Consider the following 15,745-nt stretch of genomic DNA (forward strand, 5'->3'; position numbering starts at 1 on the left):
TTTTAGGAAGGCTCTCTGTATAAAGAGCTATCTTAGTATTTGCATGCATTTCCTGCTGCTTCCAGTCTTTCTGTGAAACTACAATAACAACAACAATCTTCCAGCTGTAGCTTCATATTTAACAAACAGACACGAGTGTGCTATTCACTGAACAGTTCCTCAAATGTCAGATGATCATACCTGGCTTAATGTCTAAAAATACAACAAAGGTAAAACTGCATTCCTAACAAAGCCTTTTGTTTTGATTCATAAATCTGTAAAATGTATATATAGAGATATACAGACACACAGGCATATGTGGAAATGTATGTATATATATATATATATATATATATATATATATATATATATATATATATATATATATATATATATATATATATATATATATACATTTCCACATATGCCTGTGTGTCTGTGTGTTCATGAGGTGAGCGCCAACAATCAGCAGTGAGAAGAAAAATATTTTCAGGAAATATTTTTGAGATTTCTTGGTAAGATGGCAGCCATTTTCCAGTAAACACTTATATTACATCATTACACCACACAGAAGAGTGTCACAGATCCTCTTTATAGTGATCAAGACAATAAAAGAGTCGGGCGGCAGAGCCCTCTGTATGATACCATCTGTCATGATTGATAAATTGCTACAGAACTTGCGGCCTTCTAATGTTACAGTGATAGATTTCAGATTTCGCAGCACAAGTTCTTCCTTTTACTGTAAATCCATTCAATTAAAAGTGTAGGTCGGGTGAGGTGGGCGTCAGCTTTGGCACAGGACAATGGCACCACGACTTGGATCACAGTTAAACCTCTTGACACAGTTTGAATGCCTGAGATAAGATGTTTAGGATTTAAATATATAGAAAATGTACAACATTCTGGACAGATCCTTTGAATTATCACAGACAGTCTTGGTGACGTGTCTTTGTTTTAGCCTGTCTTTCCATGTGTTTTCCTCTCTCTCTCTTTTGTCCTATATCCAAGCAGAGTCATTCATAGGCTATCTTCCAAACTCCATTATTTATTAAATCCCTCCTGTAACCTTTAATGCAACACATAACTGACGGTATTCTCTTGAAAACAACTAAACCTGTTGCAAGACTTTTCTTTTGAAATTTTTTGTGAAAACCACGTTGAACATTGTGGGGCTTCACAGTTGACACTGAGACAATATACATTCTTTGGAGTCCAGGAGACATGAAATGTGAAGGCGTTAATCATCTACCTTTTTTTTTTTTCTCCAGCACTTCCTCTTAACTTTCTCATAAATATCGAGTTTCACAAAATACCCACCTGTGTGGACGGAGGAGGGTTTGACCGGTGGGGAGACGCTGGTGTTGTTGCCTTGAAGGAAAACTTGTCCTTGAGAGAGTGAGAGAGAGGGGGGGGGGGGAAGAGAGGGAGAGAGGGATATACAGACTGACATCCATTGCCTGTTGTGGAAGTGGAGGAAAGAGAGAGGTGGGGATGGAGGAACTGTGAAGGGTGTTACCTGCTGAAAGAATAAGAAGTCTTCAGAAAACGATGTTGAACTTCATACTTCCAGCATTCTCACTGACCTACAGACACTTCTTTGACAAGGAGTGACATCTGCTTTTTACAGGTGAGGAACTGTACAGTGATATATGACAACTGATCTCTGTGTGTGTGTGTGTGTGTGTGTGTGTGTGTGTGTGTGTGTGTGTGTGTGTGTGTGTGTGTGTGTGTGTTTATCACATTTATTCAGCAACAAAATCGTTGCGCTGGCGTTTAGAAGAATTAACTGCACGCTGTATCAGTGGTATACAATTTGTTATTTATGACGTGGAATCAAAAAGAGAACTTTGATCCGTCTCTGTTTAAATCTCCCACTAAGCGTTGGTTAACCACCCTTATCAGACAGGGTGTGCATTTAACTTTGAAGGAAAGCTCCTTCAAGATCTTACAGGTGGGGGAGGCCATTCCAGAGGATTGATCCGTTTGTTGTGTCTCATTCCCGGGTTTTCAGATGCGCTTTGTGTCGGTATTCAGCAGGACATTCTAACCAAAAAAAACCTCAGTACCTAACCTGTTATCCAACACTTTCAGCTTTAAGTCAATGTTTTTTTCAGGGTGCTTCATGTTGCTGCCTTGTGTGGAATAATTTGATCTAAAGTCGACATTTAGACGAGATCAATTCTGCTTATAGTTTTAATCAAAATAAAATAAGTGCCATTTCATAGGCTCCTTGTACGTAAGAGATCAGTTTTGTGTACCAAGTTTGACAACCGTCATTTTTTCACTTTCAAGCATCTGATGCTTTGTTCAAAATCAGCCAAATGAAATGCATCAACCTGGTTTGCACAGAATTTGAATTTCTCGCTCTTGTTTCCAAGACAGTGAAACACTCCAACATTTACCGAAGATGATGTCAGAGAAAAAGGAGTACAGTTGCAATTGGCTCCACTTCTCTTAGTTTGCACAGAGTCTTAATTTCCTTTTGGATACAAAAAGATCATAGCAGCCCTCAACTGATCTGTTAATATGTAACCTATCCGGACTATAAACTGCTTGGGAAGTAGTCGTCCTTGAACTTTACAGGCACCCAGTCTCAGGTGGAAACAACTTCAGCAGATTTAACGGGTGCTTTCATTGACAAAGACATGTAGAATAATGAATAATGACTTTCATCAGTCGGATGATGACTGTGCGTTTGTCAGTAGCGCAGTGAGCGCTGATGGGATTATGAACAAAATGAAACAGCAGCACAATAAAAAGCCTCGAGTCAAACAAGGGCGTACAATAGATTTATTAGACCTCTGAATTGCCCTCATCTTCTCTTTTATGGCGTGTGCAAACATCTTATCGGCCATTGTTCAACCATGTCAGCCGGGATAAACACTGTGACTGCACACTATTCATCTGAGTTTGAGTGGAAACTCTGAGGGAAGTGTGCTGTATTAGAGGGTACGAACGATAAATGATTTACTATAAATGCAATTGTTGACAGAACACTCTGTATACACACAGCGTGTACCGTAACCCCTATAATTTTAATCTAAAAGACACTATATTGACGTTACCTGAGATCACTCAGGCAAACACACAAACACAAAAGTCATGCACCAGATTTCATACCAGGGTGGAGCCTCTAAATGTTTTTGGAGACCGCATGACAACCTGAAAATCAACAAGATTAACCAGAGGTTATTCGAGTTATTAGAAACCTTCTGCAGGGGAACGTTCAGAGGTGATCAGCCTCATATTTTTTTGTATCTATCTACCCACCTTAACGTATCCATCTATCTGTTTTTGCATGTACCGTGCACTCTGATGCAGTCGCTTTGTCCATAAACCAACTTTTATAAGAGAGCAGAGGTTTGGAACGAGCATCACGGTTCACTGAATTTAATAGTCCGGGTCAAACAACACGGTCAGCTTTCTAACAATGGCTCTTTCTCTTCAGCCAACCTTATCAGCCCTTTTTTCTCGCATTCCCAACTTTTTTCCCCTCAGTTGTCTCTGCTCAGTGTCCCATAACACTCACAGTAGCTTCATTTCTAGAAGCTCTGACCTAGTGACCGGAGTGGCCATCAGGTGCGTCGTTAAACGGTGATATAACACTTGAGTCACATAGGACAGAAAGCTGCCGCTGTATTGTTTTCTGCTGGTTGAAATGTTGAGCATGTCGCTCTTCTGGTCATAATTGGATGTGAACTTTTTTTCTTTAATTAAGGGACTTAGGTGTGCTTACAACCACAGCATTCTTGAGGGTTTTACAGAAAACCATAGAGAGCAATTTCTGATCTATCTCTGGTCTGAGGCTGTTCAACTAAGCCTTTGATTATATTCAAGCCATATTAAGATATATCTTTTTAAGATATAACAGTCTTGACTTAGCAACCATCTGCAGGTCATTTGGTCCAGACTGAAATATCTCAACTATTACTAATCATGATGATGATGAAGATGAACACTAATGAATTTCTTCCAGTAGCACTATGAGGTTGACATCTTCATTTTTTAGTGAAATGTCTCAACAGATGTTTCAGCCCAGTCGCCAGACAAGTGTTGAGCTACTGTTAGCATGTTTCTGCAAAACCACAGGTAAATTTGTTTAGGTCATATTTTATATTTCTCTCGTGTCACAATGCTGCTTATGCTTTGCTTAGGTTTACGCACAAAAAAAACACTTGGTAAGAGTTAGGAAAGCATCAGGGTTTGGCTTAAAATTCCTGTCATGCCACAACTCAGCTGTTTAGCAGCCGTGTTGGCTTGCTGTAACCACAATCCCTTTCTTCTTCCAGTGTGAAAGTCAGCTGATAAGCATGTCATGTGAACGTGATATACCACGTTTGCTACCAGTGTCAACACTGGACGTATTTATTTGCTAACATTATATCCTGGCGTCTGGGCTGGATATTTGTTCCTGTCAGGATCAATTATAATAATGTAGGAGATCCCCTGACTTTCAATTAAAATTCATAATCACAATTGCAATGTCATTTTTAATTTATCCAATGCCTTGCTCTAAATACCTGCAAAACTAAAGATAAATGGCCTCAGCTTTACTTTGTGTTAAATGCTAAATAGCAAGAGGTAGCACACGGTGAACGGTTGTTTTCACAGTCATTGTGACCACTTTGGATTGCTGTCATTGATATGAAAGGGGCTCTTTGAACCAATCTGCTGCAATGAATGTGTATTAATCAATTCTTTACAGACCGACATGCTAGCAGATGTGAAAAATGAGACCTGGCCTGTGGACAATGTGTTGAAGTTGTTTAACGCTGCTGGACATCAGGATTTCCTTGTGAAAGATTCGATCGGATTTCTCAGCAATCAGAAGGATGTGACTTAATGTGACGATAATCTAGAAATGGAGCCTGCCAACGTAAACTAACGACCAGCTTCCTAAACAACACATAAGTTGGCCCCTTAAAGCCAAAGACTCCACTTTGCTAAACGTGGCCGTCGACTTTTCTAGGTCACTGAGTGCATTCGTCACCTTCTCGTTACGCTATGATGTGACAAGGCATGACTCATAATTTGATGTCAGACAGAGTCTCCTGACTGATACCAACTGGCAACTCACTCGACTGTCAAAACAAAGACACCCACCCCGGCCTCAGGGCACGTTACTCCAGGTACACCACACCTTGTTACTACCATGCGGAGTCTGTGTTGGCGCATACGTGCAGATGCGCAGCGCTTTGTTTTTGCATGTATTTGTATTTGTGCGGCTGCATGGCTGTGCGTGGGTGTATGTTTGGGTGCAAATTTGAGAGGCAAAAAAGGCACTGGAGAGGAGCTAAGGAGTAAAAGGACACAGAAGGTAGGGGGTGGGGAGGAGATGGTGTGCTATATGTCCAGAGGGTGTAAGAGGTTTGGAGTGGGAGGGATGTGTGGGATGGAGGAGGGACAAAACCCGGGGGGGAAGGCGCACAGGTAGAGACAGATCTAGGAGGGCTCAAGAGTCAGGTTACCTGGAATAGTTTTTGTTTTGTTTTGTCAGCAGGGCTTGGTCACTCAAAAACAACGCTCCCTCTGAATCCGCAGAGCGTCGAAACACAACGCCGCACACCAGCCCCGTTTATTACAGCCCTGGGGTTTTCAAAGAGGGGCAAGTCAGGCACCCTTCAAGCCAGATTCGGTTACACAGCCAGAGAGAGAGAGAAAGAGGGAGAGAATCAAGCCAGGTCTTTTAGTTGAAGTCAGTGGAGAGGACAAGTGAGTTTACAGGGGGAGTCCCACCTCCAGGGAGGGAGGGCAGTGTTTAGATTGTGCCCCGTGTTGGAAGAAGTGCATCTGGGCCTTACCAGGAAAGACAACTGCATCATGTGGGTGAGTGTAACCTAACATACTCATGGAAAATGGGAAGTTATGCCAGTGGTTTGCATTCGGGTGGAGTGGGGGGATATTATCACGCTGCTTATCCTGATGATGAGTTTGTTATCACACTGTGGCACAGAGACACGTTGTCCGACCAAAGGCTCCCTGTGTTTGCTTACCTGTACCCAACCAGTTTGTACAGTGAAACTGACTCATAGCAGCTATCTTTTGCATGTTGGAGATGCTATCTACGACTGAATGGGGTCATATACAGTGGGCTGTGGCTTTAAGCAAATGGTACTTTATAAACAGTATTTTGTTAAAGGTGTGTGATCAGCAGGAGCTTCTGGTGCAGGTAGGAACATGTTGGGTTCATACTGTCCACCGGTACTGATTACCTTTGTTTGATCGGGGAGGAAATTACAGTTTTGAGTTATTTTATCTCTGCTTGAAGCTAAATAGGAATTTTGAGAATGTATGTCTGCAACAACCACCTTATTCTATGAATAAAGGGCCTGCCTGTGTGTGTTAGTGAGCGCTGCACTCTAAGTACCTTACCACAGGTGAGCCGCTCTGGTCTAGTTCTCTGTCTTCCATGAAAGCTCATCCAACATGTCACGCGTAGTCTCTCTAAAAGCCCTTTTGTGCACGTTTCAGTTGAGAGGAACATAATCCAACAGCTGAGGGGAACACCTCGCTTCAACAAAAGGTTTACCATGCCATGGCTTTTATCTGTCAAGGCTGACCCAGTTATGATTTTTCACTGGGGTTGGAACAGTTCCCATTAACACCGGGTTAACCACTCAAAACCAAACAACACCATGTTTTAACGCGATGTCTGTTGCTAGAGAAGTAAAGTGACGTGGTAGCACCCAGCTAATGCCAAAGGGTTGTTTTGAAATGCTGCTGTGAGAACGGTTTATATTACTCATCGGGCCAATGATGACATTTATGTTTCCCAGTAGGCCTTATCAATGCACTGTCTGTCACGCTCAGGGTTTTTTATACCGATAGGTTGAGCCAAATAAAGTTTGGGCACGGAACAAAGGTCGTTTGTGCACCACCTAAGACCAATGTATCTAAAAACATTGTGGAGAACATAAAAAACTGAATGACTTCTCACAGATCTAATGGTTGGAGTTAGTCCTCAGTGGACCTCTAGCAAGTTTTGTCTCAAAGTAGTTTTTAAAACTGTTTATACACAGGTATGATAATATGTATGGTCTTGAAATGATGTGAAATTACATGTTTTTCACAACCCCCCCCCTCCAAATATGTACACACAAGTCTTCCACAGGCCGAGGGAAAAACTTTTCAGTCGTGTGTTTGTCCACTTTTGGCCACACTTTTGACTTTCTGAAGCCGTCGTTCTGGTTTTTCCAGGTTCGATGGACCTCACATGGTTTTTTTTTTTGCCTCATCATTAATCCTGTCTTTGTTCCTCTCTGACTTATTCAGCTGAAACTTGATATCATCAGTTGATGATGACCTAGTTTCACTTATCCTTTTTTTTTTCCTGCTGAGATTTTGTGTCAGCGATGAGGGTGTGTGATTCTTTTGAGGGGATTTGTTTTAACCGGCATATGTTAAAATAAAAAATAAATGCTATGAGTTTACATTTGGGACGCACAATATTGAAGTTTGCAGATATTTATTTCCACCTTGTTACAGAGAACACCAAATCTCTCTTGTATTAGAATTAACAAAGTATTATGCCTTCTTCTACTGTGATGGCCCACTGGTAGATGCAGACATACATTTCTTTTCAAAAGGTCCAATAATCAGTGGGCAAAATAATTGTTAATTATTAAATGATTGATTCATGTCATGCGCACTTCAATCTTTTGGGGACGTTGAGGAGAGAAGGTGTCTCAGACTCATATTGCATCCTATTATATAAAGTGAAGACGATACGGCTATAAAATCGCCACAACTAAGAGAAGTTGCATTTTTTCTATAGGAGTAACACTCATGTTACTCACCAAAACGCTGCAGGGCTTAATGCACACAGAACTCACTTTCAGAGAACAGAAATTTGAGAGAGATTTGACGACGTGACATGGAGAGTAAGGAACAAGAGTCTAGGTCTCTGACGCATGCAGCTTTTCACACTTAAAGTTGGACATGACCATCTGAAATGCTCTTACATAAGAGTGTCTCAGGGAGTTTCAACAAAACAGTCTCGGCCAGTAGAGCTGATTCATCGTGGCTGCATTCAAAAAATAAACCTGTCTAACAACAATCTTTGACCCTCTTTCTTTTAGAGCGCTTGTTCTAAGGGCTGGCTGTGGACACCAAACAGCCGCTTCAGCCGCTTTTTTTACAGGAAGTGCTTTTCAAACCTCTCTTTTCTGAGAATTTCCTTTAACTGAAGTAACCACACCAGCGGTGAAATATGCATATCAGGGAAAATAACAAACACTTTAAGCAGAAGTGATATTTCGAGAAGAGCATCTCATAGTCAACTCCTCATTTGGTCATCAGATATTCTGCAGCGTGCTTTTTTTTTTTTTCTTTTTGCAATGCATAGTATCGACTAACGTGTACTGTAAATATGGTTGTACTTAAAACAATGGCTGAAAAGCTGTGAGGACAAGTCAAAGGAAGAGCAGCAGGTAGACGAGAGTGCTCCTCAAACCGTCACTCAGCAACTGAGCTGACAAGCTGACAAGTGAGCCAGTCGTGTGTCACATGAGCTACAGTAGAGGATGAAGTGTATTTGCCTTGGATGAATAAAAGCACACACGCTTCCATATCTATCTGCCAAAAAACGTGTCGCCTCACTGAAGGGACCACACTGAGCGTGAATCTCCCAGTAAGACTGAACAAGCCAAGTGTCAAGACAGTGTTTCCGCTACACATTATGTTATCTTTTACTCATAAATCTTTGCTATTTTTCTTGTCAAATATTGGAAAGGCCTCATTTTCATTTTTCAAGTGAAAACTGTCTGAGAACAGTCTGAGAAAACAGTCACGAACGGTACATCCTTTTTCATTTGATAGCTGTGGATCATCCTTGGCTGCATCCTGTATTGGGACATAACTACCCTTCATGCAACTGGAATTCAGCTGATATCTTACCCAAGGATACGGGAGTAGCACGGGGCTTTAACCCGGCTCAGTGTGTGAAGGGTGAACACCCCTCTCACTGTACCACCCTGCCACACTACACCCAGTGATACTGTACATTTAGAGTCTATCACTTTCGTGTTGGGGTCTGTCTGGTAGATTATGAGAACTGCCTGCAGCATATGGAGTGAATGAGGCACATGGGTGTAACGTGACCGGCTCGTCGTCGCACACTATGTTCCATGTGTGGATGGTTGGTAATCCTTTGGGGCTATACACCTGTTTTACACATGGCTCAAGTAATAAAATGTTTTGCAGGGTATGAGGCGATTTATTCTCACGTGTTCCAATGCCCGCGTGGGAGTGAACACAAAAAGTCGCATCCAAACAGATCAGGAGAGCTTAGGATCGTCGCACACAAAAAATTACACAATCACAGACCTACACCTCCACCTAAACACACACGCAAAGTATTTCCTGCCAAGCCATGCAATGCATACTGTTTTCTGTTTTTCTTTTGACACCTGTGCTCATCTTGGTCTCATGCACCTTTTGTTATTCTTTCCCTAGACGATCGCCCAGGTGCCTGAGGAAAGCGTTAAACCATTGAATCCCAGGCAACACGGTGAGCTGTCAGCTGGGTTCATGTTGTTTATGAACATCATGTCCTATTTTTTTCCTCTTGACTAATTTCCTCCTTTGCAATTCCTTTTCTTTTTTTTCTTTTTTTCTCATCGTTCCAGTGGTTCCACGGCCAGGCCGCCACAGAAGGCCCATGACGGCTCCAAAGACTCAGAAAGACAAGGCGTCTAAGAGGAGGAGAGTTTTGCTGACTGTCTTGACAGTTGTGGTGTTGCTGGGCATACTGGTCACCGCAGGATACTTCAGTGAGTCACTGTGCTTTGACTGTAAATTTCCTCCTACAGTGTCATACGCACGCACCACAAGATATCTTGTATCATGTTTCAATACAAGACAAACATGTTATTCAAAAAGGTGGCACATTCATGGAAGGAATCTTCCAAGAAATCTGCCGCTCTAACCCGCACTGTTCTCTTCCCGTCCAATGTGCCACTCCTTTTCCCCCACAGTCAAGAAGTTAATTGACAGCAAGTATTTCTTCTGCAAGCGCTCGGTGAGATTCATCCCATTAGACCAAGCCTGTGACGGGAAAGCAGACTGTTCTGGAGGAGAGGATGAAGTTACTTGCGTGTCAAGCTTTACGGCCAACGCTACCTTTCCAGGTAAAGAAAAAAAAAGAATTTAAAAAAAAAAAACACCTGACTGTCTGGCTTCCTCACTACAGACACAAGCATGAAAACAAAAAAAAAATGATTCATCTTCTGATTCTGTGCCGCTCTCCCTCCCCGTAGTGCGCCTCATGACAGCTCAGCGAGTCCTGCAGGTGTACAGTCCTGGCTCGGGCTGGCGCAGTGTGTGTGGTGAGGAGTGGACCCAGCAGCACACACAGACGGCATGTAAACAGCTGGGATACACAAAGTGAGTTCACGGTGGATGAGTAGGTTGTGATGCAAATTCAATGGCTGGGTTGTTTGACATTAAGTCTGACGTCGTCTGCCCCCTGTCTTAACAGTAACCCTCGCAGCAGCACGGTCCTTGTGAGCACTTTAATAGCTTCCATGAAGACCGGACCATTCACAGCTGTCAGGCCCGGGACCACAAACACACCAGTACATCAGGCTACCACTGACCGGTGAGGAAGGCGACACATTCTGTCGTTGGAAAATCAAATGCTTTTAAACTCACTATTCGTGACGGAAGCTTCCTAAGTAAAATCACAAAGCCCTCTCTCATCTTTGCTTAGGATGAGATTTTGGATTCTTTTGGCATTAAAGAAACACGCGTCCTTACTGCATTTAGGAAAAACAAATATTTAGCTCATAAAGAAACATCTTACCTCAATGAATTTCCTGTCAGGAATCCTGAGTTAGGACAGCACATAGAAGCTAACAACTGATGGCAGCATGTTATCTGTAATTTTCTGTTACTTGAGCTAGTTTTGACGGGCACCAGAAGTATGGCCCATAATCACTGCGACAGTAACCTCCCGAGTGACCTCCCCAGGAAATGTAAGGATAGCAACATAGCTAGCCGGGACAGAGAAGTGCAATGACACAGCTGTTGTCATGGATACACGCAGTCCCGATGACGTTCTTCAGGAGCCGATCATGCAGCGACTTGTCGCTTCGGCTTGTGTTTGCGTCATATATGGTGTAACCCAATGGGACTCTAACAAAACGTTAGAAAGATGCAATGTAAAAGAGTGGCGCTGGCCGCAGCGGTTAGGGTAGGGCTTTTCTGTGTGGAGTGCTTCCATCGGTTCTCTTTGGGTACTCCGGCTTCATCCCACAGTCCAAAGACACACAAGGGAGGTTGACTGCTCGCTTTAAATTGTCTATAGGTGTGAACGCAAGCGTGAACGGTTGTTTGTCTCTACATGTCAGCCCTGTGACAAACTGGCAACTTGTCCACGGTATACCCCGCCCCCCCGCCGCACACCCAATGTCAGCATAGTCATTTCTACCAGTTTAGGAATTGCCTCTGTAATAAGAAGATAGGAGATTCCCCTCTGAGCCAGAAAGTCACCACTGTGATTAAAAAAAAAAAGCATACACTTCTCCCTTCCCCTGCTTCCCCTGATTCCAATCTTTAGTTCTCTCTTTCAGCACTCGTGTATCTTTCGAGTGCTTGTTCTCACAGTTTCTGTTCCTATAAGGCCAAAATCTCCCACTTTCTCATCCCATATGAAAGTGAACGTAACAGGCAGGTGTTGTCCTCACACAGGACAGAACTGAAACAGAGACAAAGTCAAGCACTATTTATGTATTTTCTTTGTTTGGCTAACTGTGTGGTACATATGTTTCTCTGAATATTTGACGAATGCCATTTGTTTTTCTTCTTCCAACAGAAGCGTGTGCAGATCTGGATCTGTGGTGTCTTTGTCCTGCTCAGGTGAGATGTTATTTTTAGAGCAGCAACCAGACGTCACTGTCGTTGTTTACCGTTTTCGACAAGGCAGAGTGGGGACTCGTAGATGGTGGGTGAGAGACGACATGGTTGCATGACCAGTTTCACAGGCCCGTACACGTCTGTACTAACCCGCGCAACTCTGCCTAAGCAACGCGTGACGGAGCAGTTTACTTCATTGTTTTTGAATTCTAAAAAGGAGGAAAAGAAACTCGCCTAACCTGACCTTTACTGAACAGAAGGATCTCGACAAAAGAAAAAAAACTGTTTAGAATAGACCACAGGCAGTGATCTTTGGCAATAACAAGATGCATTCGGTTTTTTTTTGTTTCTTTCTTAGATTGCGGAGAGGTGGGCAAAGACGACCGCATTGTCGGGGGCACGGACGCTCTCATCGAGGACTGGCCCTGGCAGGTCAGCCTGCAGCAGGGAGGCCAGCATGTGTGTGGAGGCTCCTTGGTGTCGCCACGCTGGGTTGCCACTGCCGCCCATTGTTTCACTGGGTGGGTTCACTAAAGTTCACCTAAACACAACAACAACAACAACAAAAAATTCCTTTGTGGTTGACATAGCACGTAAACTCATGCCCACATGTCTTCTTTGGGGCCTTGCAGCAGCAAAAAGGAGCTGACTCGCTGGAGAGTGGTGTCAGGCCGGACATTCATGGGCACGCTGGGAGGCTCCTATGTGGACAGGGTCGTACTGAACGGAAATTATGATCCGGCCGGAAACGACTATGATATCGCACTGATGAGACTCAGCAGCCCGATCTCAGTGGGAGGTGAGAGTTCAATGTGATAGTCACAAAGACAAAAACAGTCAGAAAAACTCCGGCCCTCCCTGATTGGTGTGTTTTGTGTTAGCATGTTGTTTAAAATGGCCTTGCAGAGACTGCAGGTGAAGTGTGAACCTCAACAGCCCAAATAAGGGCAAGAAATTACCCGTTATTCATTAGGATCACCTATGTTGCCCTCTAGTGGCATACATGCCACACAGCAAGCTCCTCACTATTATATATAAATTCAGCTAGTTCAGTCACTTGATCTGTACCAAGTAAACAGCCAAAGCTTGGACAAAATCAGATCAACAGAAAGTTAAGATTTTCTAATGAATGCACTGCCCCTGTCTTTCAGAGAGCCGCAAGCCGGTTTGCCTACCTCCTAAAGACTTTGGGCTTAGTGCCGGAGCCACCATGGCTGTGACTGGCTGGGGATACCTCGAGGAAAATGGTGAGAAACACCTACACACTGCCTGTCAGTGAACCTGTGAGCCACCTTGTGAATAATGGAAGACAACTTCTCCGACATCCTAACTCAAATGTTGCGTCCTTGTGCTTCCTTCAGGTAATGTCTCTCCTTCACTTCAGAAGGCTTCTATCCCTCTGATAGACCAGTCCACGTGTTCCAGCCCCTCGGTGTACGGCAGCTCCATAACACCAAGGATGATCTGCGCGGGCTACCTGGAGGGGAAAGTGGATGCTTGCCAGGTAACGGAATAATATTTTGTATTGTATGTTAATGCAATGTATTACTTTTTTAAAAATTGGATCTATTTCAAGTTTTCATGACTCACAATGTAACTAAGTTGTTTGCGGCAAAGCAGCAGTCTTTCATTTAAATAAATACACACCTTCTTTATTGTCGGTTAACAATTCTGGCAAACTTGTTAGATGAAAAACAGCTGACTTTATTTTGTTCAGGTTTACTGAGGATTTAATTCAACTGTGCAAACTTCAACTTGGAAAACGATGTCATGTCCTACTTTGCAGAAACACACCCTGCATAGGCCTATAGTTCATTATCAGCAGTGGTGTGCAGAGTATTTCACCAGTGGTATGCTCTCTTTGTATTTGTATTTCTTAAACTGTCACTGTGTTGCTTTGTATCCCAGGGGGACAGCGGGGGTCCTTTGGTGCACTTCACCTCCTCTCAGTGGCATCTGGTAGGAGTGGTAAGCTGGGGCGTCGGCTGTGCCCGGGAGAGAAGACCAGGAGTCTACTGCAACGTTGAAGAGATGCTCAACTGGATTCGTACAGTCATTGAGGTACAGCATACAGAGAGTGCTAAGCTTGTGTGACAGTAAGGTCCATCCATTAGCTTTACCCTAGCAGTGGTAATTCAACCAATCTACAATACAAAGCCTGCCCTGATCATTGTAAATTCCCTTCTACAGAAAAACCCCTGAGCTCCGCCACCGCGACAAGCAGCCACTACAAGACCGCAGTCCAGCCCTGCGGACAGTCGGACAGACTGTGAAACTGAAAGAACTCTTTTGTTTCGGCGTGGTTGACAGGAGTTTTGAGGAAGAAGTAGAGAAACGGGGAAGTTGAAGCTCGATCTCAGCAGCAGTGCAGATGAACTGTCAAACACAGCCTTATGCAAAAACACTGCACAACACACTCAGCACACACTAACTTATTTTCCAGTGCGGTTTGTGTCATTTCAGGTTCTTTTCTCAGGGTACAAGTACATTAATGTTTCGTGTTGCTGGTCAGTCTGGGACCTTTTTTTTTTTTTTTTTAGTTTTTTATAGTGTTATAATTTGATGGACCCAATTCACTGATCCGTGCCTTCTATCAGATGAAAATAGAATATTTGATCAATGCCAATGATTCAACATTAAGTGCACAAACTGTTTTAAGTGTGTTTAACTGTGAAGACCAGACTGGCAGACCTCAGACATAATGTACTTGATTACTATGTGTTTTGATTTTCCGTGTGCAATGATATACTAGGGTTCATATGGTGTCGAGAGGTAAAGGTAGACCTGTGCTATGCTACAGCCAGCAGAGGTCAGTGTGAAGCCTCAGGTTAATATCGCCGAATATTGAAAAAAAATAAAGCCAAGTCCAGGACTTGAATGCATACATGGTGCTGATTCAGTCCATCTAATCCGAGTCCATTTTAAAGGGCGAATGCACGGTTTTTTACAGCACAGACTTTCTGCTCACAGATTGATTCACATGAGCACTTTAAGTGGAAAGTTACTTGACCTTACTGTGTGTGTAGTTGATTCAAGTCAAATACTGCGCTGATGAATTTCCATAGTGCCTCAACAGTGAGTTCATATGGCACCACCTTCAGAAAATTGTAGCAATGGTGACTGAGTTTTCACCGCCACAGCTGAACAGATGTAAATGTTATTTCCTAAAAATGTAAAGGTAAGAGACAGGCAGTAAAATGTACATTCTGTGCACGCAGGCCAAACCCCTGTCATTTTAAAGTAATCATCAGATTCGTAGCAAAGTAAACATAGTCATCAACCTGTGTTTATTTCTCATTCTCAAAAGAGAAGTATAAATTGGCACTTCTGCTTTAATAAAAAAAAAACATATTGTATTATACTGTATCATATTATGGGATAGTTGGACATGAATGACATTTCTTCTGAGGTTTGCATATAGTATGGTGAGTGCCACGGTGATTTTTAATATTACGATTTGACTGTAAATATGGTACATTTTGTTGATTTTTATATGTATGTAAATAGGTTGTTTATATAATAAAGACATTCTTCTCTAGCTCGGCCACTGCAACAGTTGTTAGGACACAAAAACTGACCTGATATTCTGGTATGTGCATGTGCTGGAAACAGGATCTGTCTTTGCTCCGGTCTGTGTCCTCCTCCCGCACACACACACCCTCTGACCTGAGGTGAACAAAAGGAGCAACAGGAAACAGGATTTATGTGCACCGTTATATAAATTCTGAACAAAACATGATCCAAATGAAGTCATTTCAAACTTCATGCAGTGTCGGTGGAACATACCTTAGATTGTGCAAGAAGACAGGCAGATTGATAAATCACCTGATGAATGAAAACCACTCCTTGTTTCCATTTAGCAGATTGTCCAAAGTGACTTAAGAGTAATTCATACACTGATGGCAGTGGCTGC

General features: G+C 42.8%; 1 protein-coding gene across 2 annotated transcripts; it reads left to right on the forward strand.

The window, feature by feature from the left end:
* The first annotated feature begins 1,457 nt into the window (after positions 1 to 1,457).
* Positions 1,458 to 15,370, forward strand: tmprss4a (transmembrane serine protease 4a). Of its 2 annotated transcripts, none has more exons than XM_037071103.1 (13): positions 1,458 to 1,606; positions 9,433 to 9,487; positions 9,606 to 9,749; positions 9,954 to 10,106; positions 10,236 to 10,362; positions 10,457 to 10,576; positions 11,792 to 11,835; positions 12,191 to 12,353; positions 12,465 to 12,631; positions 12,984 to 13,079; positions 13,194 to 13,336; positions 13,741 to 13,893; positions 14,023 to 15,370. In XM_037071103.1, exons 3-13 carry the CDS (start codon positions 9,638 to 9,640, stop codon positions 14,032 to 14,034), a joined length of 1,290 nt encoding a protein of 429 aa, XP_036926998.1. In that variant the 5' UTR covers positions 1,458 to 1,606; positions 9,433 to 9,487; positions 9,606 to 9,637; the 3' UTR covers positions 14,035 to 15,370. The 2 variants fall into 2 exon arrangements, with proteins under 2 accessions (XP_036926998.1, XP_036926989.1); XM_037071094.1 differs by lacking the exon at positions 1,458 to 1,606 and adding an exon at positions 5,427 to 5,805.
* Positions 15,371 to 15,745: the final 375 nt, after the last annotated feature.

Source organism: Acanthopagrus latus, chromosome 2, assembly GCF_904848185.1.
Source record: "Acanthopagrus latus isolate v.2019 chromosome 2, fAcaLat1.1, whole genome shotgun sequence".
In the NCBI taxonomy this organism is placed as follows: Eukaryota; Metazoa; Chordata; class Actinopteri; order Spariformes; family Sparidae; genus Acanthopagrus; species Acanthopagrus latus.

Bases quoted from the DNA above. Each gene is read 5' to 3' on its own strand.
- tmprss4a (XM_037071094.1), top strand. The intron at 11,836-12,190 runs GTGAGATGTTAT...TTTCTTTCTTAG, and splicing joins GGTGTCTTTGTCCTGCTCAG to ATTGCGGAGAGGTGGGCAAA. The intron at 13,080-13,193 runs GTGAGAAACACC...TGCTTCCTTCAG, and splicing joins GGGATACCTCGAGGAAAATG to GTAATGTCTCTCCTTCACTT.